This window comes from Oryza brachyantha, chromosome 3 (assembly GCF_000231095.2).
Source record: "Oryza brachyantha chromosome 3, ObraRS2, whole genome shotgun sequence".
Taxonomy (NCBI): domain Eukaryota; kingdom Viridiplantae; phylum Streptophyta; class Magnoliopsida; order Poales; family Poaceae; genus Oryza; species Oryza brachyantha.
In genome coordinates, this window is record NC_023165.2 from 27,048,189 (window position 1) to 27,064,853 (window position 16,665).

General features: G+C 42.6%; 3 protein-coding genes and 1 non-coding gene across 5 annotated transcripts; 2 read left to right on the forward strand and 2 right to left on the reverse strand.

The window, feature by feature from the left end:
• Window positions 1-22: 22 nt before the first annotated feature.
• Window positions 23-3,867, reverse strand: LOC102716586 (replication factor C subunit 5). The gene is made up of 11 exons (XM_006651834.3): window positions 3,673-3,867; window positions 3,447-3,557; window positions 3,300-3,332; window positions 2,326-2,494; window positions 1,893-2,074; window positions 1,344-1,480; window positions 1,128-1,226; window positions 883-952; window positions 724-798; window positions 484-529; window positions 23-352 (listed from the first exon to the last, which is right to left on the reverse strand). Exons 1-11 carry the CDS (start codon window positions 3,754-3,756, stop codon window positions 294-296), a joined length of 1,065 nt encoding a protein of 354 aa, XP_006651897.1. The 5' UTR covers window positions 3,757-3,867; the 3' UTR covers window positions 23-293.
• A 2,290-nt stretch (window positions 3,868-6,157) lies between these two features.
• On the forward strand, window positions 6,158-6,228 carry TRNAG-GCC. Its single transcript has one exon. It is a non-coding gene; the product is annotated as a tRNA-Gly (tRNA).
• Window positions 6,229-9,690: 3,462 nt separating this feature from the next.
• On the forward strand, window positions 9,691-12,020 carry LOC102706086 (glucan endo-1,3-beta-glucosidase 8-like). Its single transcript, XM_006650647.3, has 2 exons — window positions 9,691-10,669; window positions 10,760-12,020. The coding sequence occupies exons 1-2, from the start codon at window positions 10,305-10,307 to the stop codon at window positions 11,868-11,870; spliced, it is 1,476 nt and encodes a 491-aa protein (XP_006650710.2). The 5' UTR covers window positions 9,691-10,304; the 3' UTR covers window positions 11,871-12,020.
• Window positions 12,021-12,522: 502 nt separating this feature from the next.
• LOC102706367 (zinc finger A20 and AN1 domain-containing stress-associated protein 6) lies at window positions 12,523-15,478 on the reverse strand. Of its 2 annotated transcripts, none has more exons than XM_015835329.2 (2): window positions 15,269-15,478; window positions 12,523-13,452 (listed from the first exon to the last, which is right to left on the reverse strand). In XM_015835329.2, the coding sequence occupies exon 2, from the start codon at window positions 13,435-13,437 to the stop codon at window positions 12,955-12,957; it is 483 nt and encodes a 160-aa protein (XP_015690815.1). In that variant the 5' UTR covers window positions 13,438-13,452; window positions 15,269-15,478; the 3' UTR covers window positions 12,523-12,954. The 2 variants fall into 2 exon arrangements, with proteins under 2 accessions (XP_015690815.1, XP_006650711.1); XM_006650648.3 differs by having other exon boundaries at window positions 12,523-13,458; window positions 15,269-15,476.
• Window positions 15,479-16,665: the final 1,187 nt, after the last annotated feature.

Below are 16,665 nucleotides of genomic sequence, written 5' to 3' on the forward strand. Positions count from 1 at the left end.
GCAGCTTTCGTCACTCATCAAAGATCGAGAATCGTCCGTTTTTGTTTGTGCTTAAGATTAATATTTCAGTTTTGACCGAACCATTCAAGCATTTTTTTTTGCCACATAGGATGCCTCAGACTAGGCAATTGCAAAGCACAAAAGGCCAGCCGAATGCCACTCACATAGAATTCCTAGAAACTACAAACACACCCGTGTTGCATCGATCGAACCGCTTAATTGGCCAAGATGGCGAGTACGGGGAGTGCCCACGTCCTTTGTGTTGCTGGGGACGACAATATGCATCGTTTTGCTCAGCCAAATGTCGAGACCAGAAATTCCTTGTAGATGCTCATGAACTTGGCGACGAAAGCTGCAGAAACGTGTGGGGGGTAAAGAGACAGTTAGGCTTTGATGTCAGTAGGAGCACATCTAACCATGGTCTGTATATAGTACTGTAATTGCGCTGGTACAGTACTGACAAAAGTGGAAAACAGCAGGTACCTTCTATGTGAAAAATGGCCTTGGACCCAAGCCGCATCTTGTGTTCCTGCAAAGAACAGCATGGAGGCAGGTTAACAGCAAGATTTATTGGAAGGCTGAGCAAAAATCAGGAGGAATGGTCAAACTAGGTATCAAATCGAAGAAAAACTAGTACTGCAACGTGTTCTGAAATGTACTCAACAAAGGAGGAACATGTAATACTAATTAAGAGCGGCAGAAGTGTTCCATATTTATACTCACATAGTGTGCAGCCCAGTGACAAATTTCATGTTTCAAATCAGAGTCTAATTTCTTCAGTAACTCTGCCAACAGCTTCTGCAATATTAAAATTACAAGTTCAGCTTGTGACATGAAACGAAACAAGGACAATTAAACAGAACTATGGAGGCACTATACCACCTTTAAGATGCTTTCAGGCGGGATACAATTGACAAGTAATTCATATAACTTCTGGCGTACGGCGTATAGCCTGAAATGTTGAATTTACATTTCGAAGTGAAATTAAAACGAAGTAATGAATCCATGTAAACACTCATATATATCACAATGTAAATATGTACTGCAATAAAATACGACAGAAGACAGAATACTGCATTAGCATCCTACAGGAACAATAAACATATAGGAGTTGAAACATGACAAACCTCTTAGGGCTTTGTTCTTTCATGATATCAGCTGCTATTTCTGCCACATACTGCTCCCAGTCAAGAGGAGGCGCTACTTGATTTGATGTAAATGGATATCTGTAATTTAGAGAGAGATAAATATTGGTCAGGAAAAGAGAGTTATAACCGGTGATCAACACACGGAAACAGGTAAGACAGGGACTGCATAAATATAATTAAGGCAGACAGGCTTACTGCTGGACTTTGCAGGTCTCGAAAAACAGTATTGCTCGTCTCAGGTTGCGGTTCGATTGTGCTGCTATCCGAGCAGCAAATCCAAATGGAAGATTCAGATTTTCTTTCTTCCCGATAAACTCCAGAACTTGGACAATCTGCAAAATGATTGAACTTTCAGGGGCATAAAATAAAACAAGATATTTAACTAGGCATAGAATAATGGAAATTGGATCTAAGTAGCTGCAGTATCAACATTTCCTTCAACTGTCATCATTAGATTTCCCACAAAAGCATACAGCTGAACCTTAGATAAGACACACACAGTCCCAGATAAAAGTCACATTTTGCAGACTATGTACTACACTCATCAGAATGAGGAAATCAGAATATGCATACCCACCACTCTACCAGTAAATTTAAGACAGAAATCAGCTGGTAAGGAATGGAATGATATTTCAAAACTCCCAGGCATGGCATTGTAGCACCAAACAAGTAATCCAAGCTATTGATGAAGTGCATAAAACCAGTGGGTTGTGACATTAAATATGTTCACAGAAACTCCCTAACCTGGTCTTCACTGGGTGCATTCACTCGCACATTCAAGCAACGGGACCTTACAGCCTCTGTCACCTTTGATGAGCTATTACAGCATAATATCAGCCTGCATGATGCACTGTACTTCTCCATTGTCCTGCGAAGGGAATGCTGGGCTTCTCGTGAGAGCTTGTCGACTTCATTTAGCACAAGGACTGACAAGTTCATGCACAATGTGTTTAGTTCATCTTAAGAGGAATAAATAGATTAGATAAACAGGTATTCATACAGGGACTTCAAGTTTATGCAGAATGTGTTTTCATTTTGAAAGGCATAGATAGACTAGATAAACAAGGTATTCATCAACAACAGGAGTTTGATGTGCTAACTTTTAATGGCGAGCACAAATTTAAGGACAAAATGTAGCAATTTCATTCAGTGGTGTAATACAAAGGAAAACACCTACCTTTAAATGCTCTCTTGCCCTTGGCATCAATTGGCCTGTTCTTTGCCATCTCTTTGATGACTTCTTGAACAACATACCTGTCCTGAAACCCGGCATCGCTAGGGTTCATTTCCACATGGTGGGTGCTTGACAACATTGCCAATTCTATCTCAATTGTCCTTGACCCAGTCTGCAGAAAGGAAATATCATCTCACTTTTAACATTTTACAGGTATTCCAAACAGACGATTTACATAATATCACACAGCACTGATTTATATCCAAATTCCACTATGAAACAGTTTTCTATCATTTAACTGTTAAGCATAAGCAAAAAAAAGGAAAGGGAAGTTACTTAGTATCAATATGGCATCCACCTGGTTATTTTGGTGAAATCTCAGTCATCCTTCTATTTGCACCACTGAGAATAACCTCTTCTTAATAATTCCCTTAACCAATGTTGATTTAGAGAAAAAATATTTTCTTTTTCACATTGAAATAAAGCAACACAGATTGGTGTGGTTTACCTTGACCTACATATTGAAAAAACGAATTCTTGAAGGTTGCTTCTTGAAATTTATGTACTAAAAAGATGTTTGTTTGGTGAAGGTGAAGATGAAAATGAGCATGGTTTCTTGATCGTGCAATCCTAAAGAAGTGCATTGGTTTTTTGTTACGTTAGTACAGTGCAACTACTATGGAGGGAACATATGAAAAAAAAACAAAGTGGTTCCCCTTTAATTCTAAGCTAATTACGGAGAAAAATTAGGAGCAAATGAGGTGTCATGATCTTAGCCGTACAACCACAATGATGACTATGATTTTACAAAATTCACCGGACCGGATGGAGTTGGCCTCAGCTCTATGGGGTCTGCACCCACAGGCACTGTTGCACTCAAGACTAAGTTCACTGAGTTATTCAATACAGCATAACAATTTGCAAGGGGGTATACTAAGTACAGAAAAAGATCGGCCTAAGAGAAGATTAGGACTCACATCGATCTTCCATGTCTTGTTCTCCATCTTCACCTGCAAGGGAGCAATCAAACAAAAACAAAAACGTCACCACCACAAACCTCCCTCCACGAGAAAATCTCATAAATTAAAAAAATAGAGAAAAACAAATCTATTAACAAATGGCACCTTCTCCGCGCCGGCGCCGAACATCTGCTTGATGAGAGCCATGATTAGGGTTTTCTTCCCGGACCCCGACGGCCCATAGAACAGCAGGTGCGGGCAATCCTGCTCAGCCACCTGACCAAAACCAAAACCAAAACCAAACCAAACAAAAGCGAGACCGAGCCCCCATCAGAACAGCAAGAGGTGGGCGAAACCCTAGAGTGGACGCCGGAGATGGGCGGGCGCCTACCAGCTTCTTGAGGTTCTGCGCGACCTGGTCATGGACGGTGACCTTGTCTAGGGTTTTGGGCCGGTACTTGTCCACCCACAGCATCTTCCTCGCCTCGCCGCCGCCGCCACGCCGCAAGAGAGAGAGAGAGAGAGAGAGAGAGAGAGAGATTCGTGGGTTGGACTCGAGAGGGGAACGGGGGAGAATGGCGGGAAGAGGGAGCGGCGGCCTCGCGCGCCAGCGGGGCAGGGGGGTTTTGCGGGGGGGTTCCCTGCTTTTCTGACGGGTGGGGCCATTGTGTCAGTGGGAGGGTTAAGCCGCGTGCTTGCTTTGTTTGGATTATATATTTTCGGGAAAAAAAAAGAAATTAGCGGAAGTAAAAGTTGGAAGGAATGGAGTAATATAAAAGTTAATAGGTAAGAAATTAACGCTTCAAAAATAATAGGTGGAGAACAAAATATTGGCTCGAAACTACATCTCTTATGTTATGGGGGCAAAGAGGGAATAAGAAATAACTAAAAAAATTGAAAATAAATTAATATTGTTTTTAAACTAACTTTTATATATAAAATTTTCGTAAAAAAACACACCGGTTAACCGTTCGGGACGCGTGAGTACGGAAAACGAAAAAAAATAGGTTAATACGAGGGAAAAGAACTCGGACTCAGTGGGTTAGGATCTATAAAGTTGAGTTTCCAGTCATTTAATTTCTAGCTCATTTTCCATATTTTACATCTAACAAACTTTATGGTTTATTTGTTTTTCAAGGAGAAACGAGGGATTTTGGTTCCTATGAAATAATCCATACGAGTGTCGTTCGGTTTGTACAAACAAAGTAAAAAAATCAAAGGCAATTTTCCTTTCCTACGAGTTCTGGACAGAAAACAAAGGAAACGTTAAACTTTGGTCATTCGTTTTATTCCCATGACTTTTCAAAAATCTGAATAGATGCCATATCATCCCAGTGTATTACATAGCAACAAATATTTTTTTATATACTGTGACCGTGTATATGGACGTTGGATCATGTTGATGGCTCCTGTAGTTCCAACTGCACAGGATCTCAATCTCATCAGGCTCTTAGTTAAGTACTTCTACTATCTAAAAAAAACCAATTTTTCGGTTTTTATGTCAAGCATTTAATCATTCGTTTTATTTAAAAAAAATTTAAGAAATTTTTTTAAAAAATAGTCACACATAAAGTATTATTCATGTTTTATCATCTAATAAAAATAAAATTATTAATCGTAGATTTTTTTAAAATAAAAAAAATAGTTAAACATTGTATCTAATAATTGAAAAGGACTATAGTCGCTGTTCTACTGTGTACAAAAAGTTGGAGTACAACCCAGATCGACACCGTGTGGTACTTGGGAGTACTTGAATACAGTAGTATAATTACACGAAGTTGCTGTGAACACGACGGGACAGATCATGTAGTGCAAGTGCATTTGTCCAGATACTTATGTGTACTGTGTGTACTGCTCCTGCTCTCTCTGTGCTAAATATAAACATTCATATCATCTAAATTTTATTCTAAAACAGAAATACTTATAGCATTATTTATATATTACTTACTACTCATTTATCTTTCAAATATTCTTTTTTATTTTATCTCCAGCCTTTCCATATTCAGTCATCATTATTAAAAAGTATTATAATCTTTTTAACCTTAATATCTAATAAATATCATTATTAAGAAATGTACTGAAGCAGGAGTTCACTAGTCCTGGTTCAGAGACATGTGGTTCGTTGTGCAGAGTGCAGAGTGTGACCTGTGGTTAAGCGTGTGGCAGCGGCAGTAACTGCAGCGCCGACCGTTGCTCCATTTCAAAGCATCATTAAGGCCTCGTTTAGTTCCCAATTTTTTATCTAAAAACATCACATCGAATTTTTTATATCTAAATAAAGTATTAAAAATAGATGAACTAAAAAACTAATTACATAGTTATGTAAGAAATCTTGAGACAAATCTTTTGAGCCTAATTAATCCATGATTAGTCATAAATTCTACAGTAATCAACATATGCTAATGACTGATTAATTAGACTCTTTTTATTTGTCTCGCGGTTTCTAGGCTAGCCGTGAAATTCGTTTTTTCATTCTTATCCGAAAACTCCTTCCAATATCCGGTCAAACATTTGATGTGACACTTCTCCCAAAAATTTTATCGATCTAAACACCACCTACTCCCTCCGTTCCAAAATAAACCAATTTTTCACTTTTTACCTTCAATTTTTTATTCTTCTTTTTATTTAAATTTTTTTGCGATTGATATTTTTGTTTTTATTATATGATAAATCATAAATAGTACTTTATGTGTGATTAATTTTTTTCTAATTTCTTAAAAATTTTTCAAATAAAACAGATGATTAAACGTCGGACACGAAACCGGACAATTCGTTTTTTACTGAGGGAGTAAATAGATCAGTGCGAGTAACAGAACTTGCGGCATGTCCCCACAGAATACAACCACAAATTAGCTATAAGAAAAACAATCAAAAGAGCACCAGTGGTCTAGTGGTAGAATAGTACCCTGCCACGGTACAGACCCGGGTTCGATTCCCGGCTGGTGCATTTCTTTTTATTCACTAGCTCTACAAACAGAGGGTGACTTAATTTTATCATGGTTATATAGTGCTATTTTTTCTATGTAAAAATTGTCTTTTGTACTTAGGGTGAGTTCTTTTCATCTATTCTTTTTTGCTGATTAGTCACTCGCAAAAAAATGCTATATGATTAGCATATGATTAATTTGGTAATAACTAGTAAAAACTTAAAAATACATTTATTTGATCTTTAAAGCAACTTATGTATAGAAGTTTTTTTTATAAAATACATCATTTAGCTGTTTGAAAACAAAACAAGAAGTAGTCAAACCATTTAAGCTGAAAAGAACCGGCTCTTGGGGATTATTTTGGTGAAGCAAACAAAATAAATAATACAAGGATATTACCAGGTCTTTTGGTGACCAGATGAAATACATAATACTAGGATCAATGAAAAGGAAGGGCTCATAGACAAGTTCATTATAGTACTGGTAGAAGACCGAATCTGGCAAAAGAAATACTGGACCTAAATGCAGCCGTTGGATCAAAGATGAATGGATAGGATTGGAGCTAATGTCACCTTGTACGCAAGCTTATCTAGTGCCGAGGATTTAGTTCCCACAATAGAGAAAGATCAAGTTTTATAAAGATGACATGATAAACTTACGTATAGAAATTTTTTAAAACATACCTCTTTGTATTTGAGAAATTATGCACATAAGAACCGTGAAAAAAACCAGAAAAAATCTAACCTGGAGAACAAAGCATTATTCTTTTCCTCTCGCTCGGCTTCGTGATAGCCACAGCTTGTGTTTTTCTTCTCTTCCATCCTATGCGGCCCTGTGCTGAATTGCGAATTGATTGGTGTGAGCCCAAGAATTCTAGTTCATATTTTATCGTATAAATCAAATCTAAAATTTAACACTTAAACTTAAATTTAAAGTTAAATTTATTTTTGTATTTACTTTTAATCAGAAAAAACACGTATGTTAAAAAGTACATATTTTTTTCTAACTAATGTGTTGTTTCGTGAAAACACGACGCTGACGGTCTCATCTGGTCGTGGTCGGCACGTCTCGCTTCAGTCTAGGCTCGTTTAGTTTCCAACTTTTTTTTCAAAAACATCACATCGAGTTTTTAGACATCTAAATAAAGTATTAAATATAGATGAACCAAAAACCTAATTGCACAGTTACGGAAGAAATGCTGAGACGAATCTTTTGAGCCTAATTAGTCCATAATTAGCCATAAGTGTTACAGTAACCCACGTGTGCTGATGATGGATTAATTAGGCTCAAAAGATTCGTCTTGCGGTTTTCAAGTTAGCCGTGAAATTCGTTTTTTCATTCGTATCCAAAAACCTATTCCAACATCCAATCAAATATTCGATAACACTTTTCTAAAAAAAATTTTCAATCTAAACACGCCCTTAGCCGCGTTTTAAGCACCTTACCGCAGCTGCGGTGCACGGTACCTTTCCCCAACCTCGACTGCAACATAGTGGCGATGTCGGTGGCACGCGTCGAGCTCACATGGTGCCAGCACTTCGCCTACAGACCCAAAAAAGAGAAAGAAAAAACCGAAAAACAATGGTCGCCATGGGGGCGGGCGGCCTGCCTATCGTATCCGATCCAGGCGCGGCACGAGTAGCGTGCGTTGCGTGGCGTGGCGTGGGCGACATGTGCGAAATGCAGCAGATCGTGGCTGGTTGGGTTGGCAAGTGGTCATTTCGAACCGGGGGCGTTTTGGTAAATGCGGGGTGCGAGTAACGGCCGAATGGACCGGAGCCGGGAGCGAGGCGGGCTTGGACACGGCGAATCCCGGCGAGGCAAAGCGGCCGCCCATTTGGGGCGCTCCCTCTCGCGTTTGTCCCCTCCATTTTTCGTCTGCTGCGTACAGCAGGAGTTATTCAGGCCTCTAAAAAGTTTTTTTAAAAATATCACATCGAATTGTTAAACACTTAAATAAAACATTAAATATAAATAAACCAAAAAACTAATTACACAGTTATAGAAGAAATCTTGAGACAAATCTTTTAAGCCTAATTAGCCCATAATTAGCCATAAGTGCTACAGTAATCAACATGTGCTATGACGGATTAATTAGACTCAAAAGATTACGGATTAATTAGACTCAAAAGATTCGTCTCGCGGTTTCTAGGCTAGCCGTGAAAGTCGTTTTTTCATTCATGTCCGAAAACCCCTTCCGACATCCAGTCAAATATTTGACATGACACTTCTCCCAAAAATTTTCTTATCAAACGCCACCTCAAAATGATACTCCGATCATGCTCCACGTACAGTACGGTATGCATATTTATTTCTGATCCTTACAACGTACTCCTACTCACAGTGCAAAATCATGCTTCAACCATGGTAGTAGTAGTACTGAAAATAAAAAATCTAATGCTCGATATGATACATCCCAGTATAAATACTAATTTATACTAATTTAACTATTCATGTCAAAAGATTTCATAGCTAAATTGATGTGCACTTTAACAGAATAGCCATTTTTGCTAACTAAATCTTAAGAGCAAGATCAATAGTAGTATCCATTGTCTACTCCAATTTCATTTCATGTCATATACAAATAATTTTGTAGCCCACACATATAATAAGAGCATCTCCAACTACTCATCTAAATTTAGTCATCCATATCTTCAATTGGATGATCATCTAAAATATTTTTATCTTTCATATCTCTTTGTACTCTAGCAGATCATCTATATATGGTATCCTCCATATCTATTTGGAGGATTGGAGAAAGAACATCTAAATATAGAGTTTCTCTCTCCTAATATGGATGACATCCAAAAATAGATAATGAGATAGATGTTCTATTGTAGCTCAAATTTTACTCTTCATTCTCTATTTCTAGAATAGAGGATGGAATGGATGAGCTGTTGGGGATGCTCTAAGAGACTCTAATTTTCAGCTTACTCTATAATGACAATAATATTATATTCTTTATGCATCCTATCACATCCTCTTCTTTTATCTTTTAAGTTATACTTTTTCTTGATTTATGTGTAGTCTGGCTCTAAATTAAGCATTCATCCATCTTCTCTCCCCTACTTTATTTCTGACAACTCAGCAATAATATTTTTAAAGTCGGCTTAGCACCTCTACTGTATCTGCTTTAACATTAGTTAGAGCTAGCCAAATTTTGAATAGTCCAACCACTATTGTCGTCGCAACTGGCCATTGGCCGAAAACCGCCCTGACCCTCGCAGATTATTCTTTGTCTTTTTTTCTTTTGTTTGTTTAGCGTTCCGGCTGGGGGCCGAGCTCCCTCGCTCCCGCCCGCGCCACGTGGGCTCCACCAGTCAACCGCCGAACCGCGTGCCACGTCGTCGTCCCGCGCCGCGCCGCACCGCCCGCCCCCTCCCAAATTTACCGAAAATGCCCCTCCGAGTCCTCCCTCCACTACTACCACTCCTCTCCTCCACCACTCCCCACCTCACCACGATCTCTCTCTCCCCCATCCATCCACCGCCCCGCCGCGTCTTCTGCTCGTCGACGCCGGCGGCGGCGGCAATCATCTTTCAATGCCTCCTTTCTCTTTCCGCTGCTGATCTCCCCGATCGCCTCGGCTCCCGTGTACCCATCACACCCGTCACCGTCTTCTGCTTGTTCGTCTCTCCAACCCGACGTCCCTGTCCCTCTGATTGATACATTTACTTCCGGATCTTGGTTCCTCGAATTCGCGGCGTTTACACGTGAATTCATCCGCTTTTCCGTGCTGTTCTTTTATGTGTGGGCGGTGATCGCCGGTGAGAAGTAACCGCGTTTCAGGTGTGCTGGTGGTGTACTCCAGGCTGGGACACGCCGCCATTGCCGTTCTTGGAGCTCCGCGTTTTTGAGACCGAGCTCGTGGTCTCGTTTATAAGGATTGGTTCGTTCGTCTGTTCACGGGCCGCCATTGTTTGGTTGTGATCGAGCTTGGCTCTGTTCTCGGATCGTGAATCTTGGAGTTGATTTTTTTTTGGATAGAAGTACTGGAGTTCTTGGTCGGAGTTCCATAGCTGTCCAGGAGGCCGCGTTTATCGCCTGCTGCGATTGGGAGGGGATCTATTGCGGTAGGTGGTGATCGGCGAACGCGATGGCGGATCTCGCCGTGCTCCGGCGGTGGCTCGGCGTGGTGATGGTGGCAATGGCGGCGGCCGCGTCGTGGTCCGGCGGTAGCCTCTCGGCGGCGGAGGCGCTGGGGATGAACTGGGGCACGCAGGCGTCGCACCCGCTGCCGCCCAAGGTCGTCGCGCAGCTGCTCAAGGACAACGGCGTCAAGAAGGTGAAGCTGTTCGATGCCGACCAGGACACGCTCAGCGCGCTCGCCGGCACGGGAATCGAGGTCATGGTCGCCATCCCCAACGTCATGCTCGACTCCATCACGGACTACGATACTGCCAAGGAGTGGGTCCGGCGCAACGTCTCCCGCTACAACTTCGACGGCGGCGTCACCATCAAGTGAGCCGCTTCGCCTCGCTGCCTGCTCGGTCGCCGTCGTTCATGGCGCCGCCGTGGTGATATGACCACTGATGCCCTTTGGGTTTGCAGGTACGTCGCCGTCGGGAACGAGCCGTTCTTGGCGGCGTACAACGGCACGTTCGACAAGGTGACGCTGCCGGCGCTGATGAACATCCAGAACGCGCTGAACGACGCCGGCCTCGGGGACAGCATCAAGGCCACCGTGCCGCTCAACGCCGACGTGTACAACTCACCGGCGGACCAGCAGGTGCCGTCGGCGGGGCGGTTCCGCGCCGACATCGCCGACCTGATGACGCAGATGGTGCAGTTCCTGGCCAACAACAGCGCGCCCTTCACCGTCAACATCTACCCCTTCATCAGCCTCTACCTCAACGACAACTTCCCCGTCGACTTCGCCTTCTTCGACGGCGGCGCGACGCCGGTGGCCGACAACGGCATCTCCTACACCAACGTGTTCGACGCCAACTTCGACACGCTGGTGGCGGCGCTCAAGGCGGTCGGGCACGGCGACATGCCCATCATCGTCGGCGAGGTCGGCTGGCCCACCGACGGCGACAAGCACGCCACCGCCGCCTACGCGCAGCGCTTCTACAACGGCCTCCTCAGGCGGCTCGCCGCCAACGCCGGCACGCCGCTCCGGCCGGGGCAGTACATCGAGGTCTACCTCTTCGGCCTCCTCGACGAGGACGCCAAGAGCGTCGCGCCGGGCAGCTTCGAGCGCCACTGGGGCATCCTCCGGTTCGACGGCCAGCCCAAGTACCCCGTCGACCTCACCGGACAGGGGCAGAACACCATGCTCGTGCCGGCCAAGGACGTGCAGTACCTGTCCAGGACGTGGTGCGTCGTCAACACCAACGCCAAGGACACCAGCAAGCTCGCCGACAACATCAACTTCGCCTGCACCTTCGCCGACTGCACGGCGCTCGGCTACGGCTCCACCTGCGCCGGCATGGACGCCAACGGCAACGCCTCCTACGCCTTCAACGCCTACTTCCAGGTGCAGAACCAGAAGGACGAGGCCTGCGACTTCCAGGGCCTCGCCATGCCCACGCAGACTGACCCCTCCACCCCGGCCTGCAACTTCACCGTGCAGATCGCCGCCACCTCGGCGGGCCACCGCCGGCGACCGGCCGCCGTGCTGGCTGGCTTCCTTCCATTTGTTCTTGCTGCATTAGCTTGATTTACTACAGTTTTACACAGGCTTTTCATTACGGTCATTCTTGGTGTTAGTAATTAGTAAAATCCTTTTGTACTGATGGTACATTTCAGCATATATACCGAGATAATTTTTCACAAACTTGATGTGCTCACACAGTGGTGATGACATTGCAAAGTGTGGTTCTTTCAGATGATCACTCGGATGCAATGGGGGGCACCATCATAGTACCATGTACTAGTATGTTTAATTAGCACTGATCCAGATTTGGTTACTTTTTTACGTTATAGAGTTCGTTAGTATAGAGATGATTTGAATGCAAATCCAAGATGAGATCACATGGTTCCGGGGTCAAGTATAGTCTAGATGCAGAACTTTGCCTTCATTGCAAGTTGGCGAAAATAACTCGTTCCCATGCAGATGTGTAGGTGAGCTGACCAACTAATAAATAAACCAGTGCCTGAAAGATGGAGCACTGATGCAGCCAAGCAGTTCTTCTCAACCACTGAGTGGCTATCCCATGGTTAATTGATTGTGCTCCACTGTTATCTCTTGATAGAGAATTTTATCTTGTACTAGTAGTGGTTGCCTCGTGCTATCAAATCACTGTCAACACAAAATCAGAACAGCCATGCCTATCTCCAACAGAAATCCTTCTAAACAAGCTCTGGCTAAGGAGGTATTGACACTGGGTAATACCATTATGGCACCACAAAAACACACAGTAATCTATTTACACAAAGAGTGGCAGTTGATCATGGAAGCCTGATGAACCTTGAGCATAATAATGTAATAAGTAGAATCGCATATTGATAAAATATAAATATTTACATTATTCATACTGCAAATAAGGAGAAGTGCACCTGTGCCAATGAAAACTCCCACGCAAACACCAAGGAATGTATAGTCTTGAAGGCGTGCCCGAGCCCTTTGAGCAGTGCTCCAGTATTAGAGACAGACATCAATCCGTGGTGTTTGTCGAAGGCGTTCACTGGCAAAGCAAATCTCAGGAGAATGATAGATACATCCAACCCCTGAAGTATAATTTTGAAGGAAACTTGACAGGTCAAGTAGCAAATCAATAAGCATCGGTCCTCCAGAACCGCCATCAGATTTTGGTGATCTTGTCAGCTTTCACAATAGGATTCTGTTTGGCTATCTGCTCCCTCCCGGCCTGCTTGTAATCAAATGTGCATTTGTGTGAATCGGCATAACGGTGCATTGAACAGAAGGTACCTCCGCAGCGGCACTTGAATCCCGTCAACCCAACCTTCTTCTGGCATGATAAGCAACGATTGCTGGGTGGCTTTGGTGTATCGTCCTCCACTACTTGTTTCCCAGCTGCGACAGAACCAGACCCTCCATCTGTGTCTTCTGATACCAAAGGTGTGGAAGACAATGAAACAAGGGATTTCTTCTCCACCACACTGGCCACTGTCCTGGCCTTAACAGTATCCCTGTAACACTTTGAGCACATATTCTCTGTCATTCGGCTGCCAAAGAAGCCACAGTTGTTAACGCACAATATAGGGGCCTCAGGTGTGTGGACTCCAGTCTCCTCTGCCTCCTTTTTCCAGCTCTCTTGTGCCATTGTACAGAACACCAACTGCGCCTTCATTATAAAAAACAATTAATCAATAATCAATAAGCTTCAAAACCATTTAACATGACCACCACACCAAATGTAAAAGATAGTTGGAACTAGGTAAGGATAAGATGGCCATAACCAATCAGCAGGAATTTTCTCACGAGTGTGGAGTATAACATTATTATATAACATCATTGGCCAATTAGGTAGATCATACATGGCAAGACAGCAACCGAACTTACAGAACAAATTTAGTTGGTCGTGCCTGTCATTAAGGTTCAAGGTCACAAAGAGCAGTGCTAATAAAACTCCTTTGCATCTGATCAACCAAGGGCAACAACACAAGGGGATCTGCCGTATCTGTGACAATAACTCATCCCCACATACAACACAAATTAAGTAACCTATTCCTATCAATAATCAATAAGCTTCAAAACCATTTAACATGACCACCACACCAAATGTAAAAGATAGTTGGAACTAGGTAAGGATAAGATGGCCATAACCAATCAGCAGGAATTTTCTCACGAGTGTGGAGTATAACATTATTATATAACATCATTGGCCAATTAGGTAGATCATACATTACAAGACAGCATCCCAACTTACAGAACAAATTTAGTTGGTCGTGCCTGTCATTAAGGTTCAAGGTCACAAAGAGCAGTGCTAATAAAACTCCTTTGCATCTGATCAACCAAGGGCAACAACACAAGGGGATCTGCCGTATCTGTGACAATAACTCATCCCCACATACAACACAAATTAAGTAACCTATTCCTATCATTGGGATCAGATGTCACAGAACACAGGCATTCACTGAATGCAACCAAAGAAGCACCATATGGACTGAGAAACCAAGCAAGCAGTTAGCACATGTGATCAGACCTCGACAATCAACAGAGACTGGTTAATCAACATCTGCCTGATTGGGCTACTCACATTCTCAATAGGTATATTCTCTGGCTATATAAATAGACAGACAAAAAAATTACTTATACAAAGAGAGGCTAGATTAAACCAGATCACTTTTTAATTTGTATTACCTGATGATAGAAATGCTGCCTAGTGCACACATGTGGTAGACAAACTAAAAATGTGCATGCAGTAAATTGTGAGACCGGCCCAGCAAAACAGAGAAATGTCATCACGATGAGCTAAAGCAAGTCAAAACATGAAGCAATCATATACTAGTAATAAGCTTGCTTGATGTATTATCATTTCCATATGCTCATAGGAAAACCTTGTGTAGTCACCAATTGCCATGTTCTTGGACGGCAAACAACACCATTAGTGAATTCTCATGCTTAGATCACTAAAACTCGGTTAATCATCATTACAATCTCTCCTGAGTAAACCGCAATAAACTTCAGCAATATCCCGTCGACGGAAAGTGAACACCACACGAAAGCTATCCTGCCGGCTAAAGGCACTTGCTATGCTGCTGGTCAATAATTCCATATGCGAGAAGCTACTTCTGGCGTGTAATCAAGGCCGGCAAGGATTCCCCTATCTGAAAACTAGTCTCTTCTGCGTAAATTTATCCCCCATACTATCGTAACCAAAAGTCAAACGCCAATTACCCATCACCACAATCACACCAAAATCAGACACATGCTAATTTTGCTAATCCCTTCCTAATTATCATCCACGAATCCATCTACTCCTCATCCAACGAGCCGTTCAATCAATCCTAAGACCAACAGCATCCACGACCACACGCATCGAACAATCCCACGAACCAACCCGAAAATCTCCCACCAAAACGACCACCAACCATACCACCGCGCGATTACAGGCCGCGGCCAACAGCAAGCGACCCCAGATCGAGCCTTACCGCGAGGACGAGGAGGAGGAGAGAGCTCGATCGATCGGATCTGCGCGACAGCCTACGCGGTGGTCGCCTCTCCTCTCCTCTCCTCTCCCTCCCCCCCCACCTGTTCTTCTTCCAGGAGAGAACGGAGTTTTCCTTTCTGCTTTTCGCGTCGCTTTCTCTCTTTTTATTTCTTTTCTACTTTACTTTTCTCCTTTGGGCGAGCTGCGTGGCGTCGAGGGGTATTAAAAATGCCGGGACATTTCCGCATTCGTCCGCGGCTTTTCGCGTTCGTTTTATATTTTTTTTTAAAAGGTAGGGTGATTAAAATTTGATTACTCCTGTGATTAGGGGGTGGTTGGGGAGTGGTGACTTGGCCACTTGGGTCGGGCTAAAAGGCTTAATTGATTAAACTGGGTGGAAATGGTATAATTTGGTGGGGATTAGGAGCGGGGATGCTTCTAGAAGCGGAGATTCAACCTGAGGGCGATTGCTGTGGGGCCCACTTGCAGTCTCCATGTGTTGTTCGATGGATACATGTGTGGGTGGCTAAATGAGTAGCACGTTTCACGTGGGTATCATGCATATAAAATAGGATGCTATATCAGTAAAATTGTTGATTTAGAGTTTTATGTGATGAGAGAGTAGTTTTATCCCCATAAAACTTATCTGGCTCGATTATCTAATTTACAGTCTTGATAATTATGTCATGAAACTATGCATTGACATTGACCTAATAAAGGTTAATAGAAGAACTAATTAATAGTTTTAATTTTTTATTAATAACTAATATAAACATAACTTGTGCAATAGTTATACACAATATATACAACATCGTTAATGTTTGTTCTATATCTCATACACTCATACACATGTATTATCTTGCATGATTATCTTGCAGTCCATGTTACAACTGGCTATAAATATGTAACATGTTTTTCTTCAATTTTTTTATCTGTTCTTCACATCAGCATAAGTATAGGGAGTGTTTAGATTGAGAAAATTTTTGGGAGAAGTGTCACGTTAAATGTTTGATCAAATGTCGGAAGGGTTTTCGGGCACGAATGGAAAAACGAATTTCACGGCTAGCCTGAAAATCGCGAGACGAATCTTTTGAGCTTAATTAGTTTTTTGGCTACTGTAGCACTTATGGCTAATTATGGACTAATTATGCTTAAAAGATTCGTCTCAACATTTCTTTCGTAACTGTGTAATTAGTTTTTTTGGTTCATCTATGTTTAATGCTTTAGTTAGGTGTCCAAAAATTTAATGGGATGTTTTTGGAAAAAAAATTTGGAAAACTAAACAAGGCCATAATATAATAATTTTGGAGTCAATTTACATCATTTATTATACTGGTTCTACTCGGGGTTTGGATCCTCCGGAACAGTGCTAATCATTAATGAATAGGTTTGGTCCAA

Coding starts and splice junctions, on each gene's coding strand:
- LOC102706086 (XM_006650647.3), top strand. CDS start 10,305: ATGGCGGATCTCGCCGTGCTCCGGCGGTGGCTCGGCGTGGTGATGGTG. Junction 10,670..10,759: donor GACGGCGGCGTCACCATCAA/GTGAGCCGCTTC, acceptor TTGGGTTTGCAG/GTACGTCGCCGTCGGGAACG.
- LOC102716586 (XM_006651834.3), bottom strand. CDS start 3,756: ATGCTGTGGGTGGACAAGTACCGGCCCAAAACCCTAGACAAGGTCACC. Junction 2,495..3,299: donor ACAAGACATGGAAGATCGAT/GTGAGTCCTAAT, acceptor TCCTTTCTGCAG/ACTGGGTCAAGGACAATTGA. Junction 799..882: donor CGCCTGAAAGCATCTTAAAG/GTGGTATAGTGC, acceptor TTAATATTGCAG/AAGCTGTTGGCAGAGTTACT.
- LOC102706367 (XM_015835329.2), bottom strand. CDS start 13,437: ATGGCACAAGAGAGCTGGAAAAAGGAGGCAGAGGAGACTGGAGTCCAC.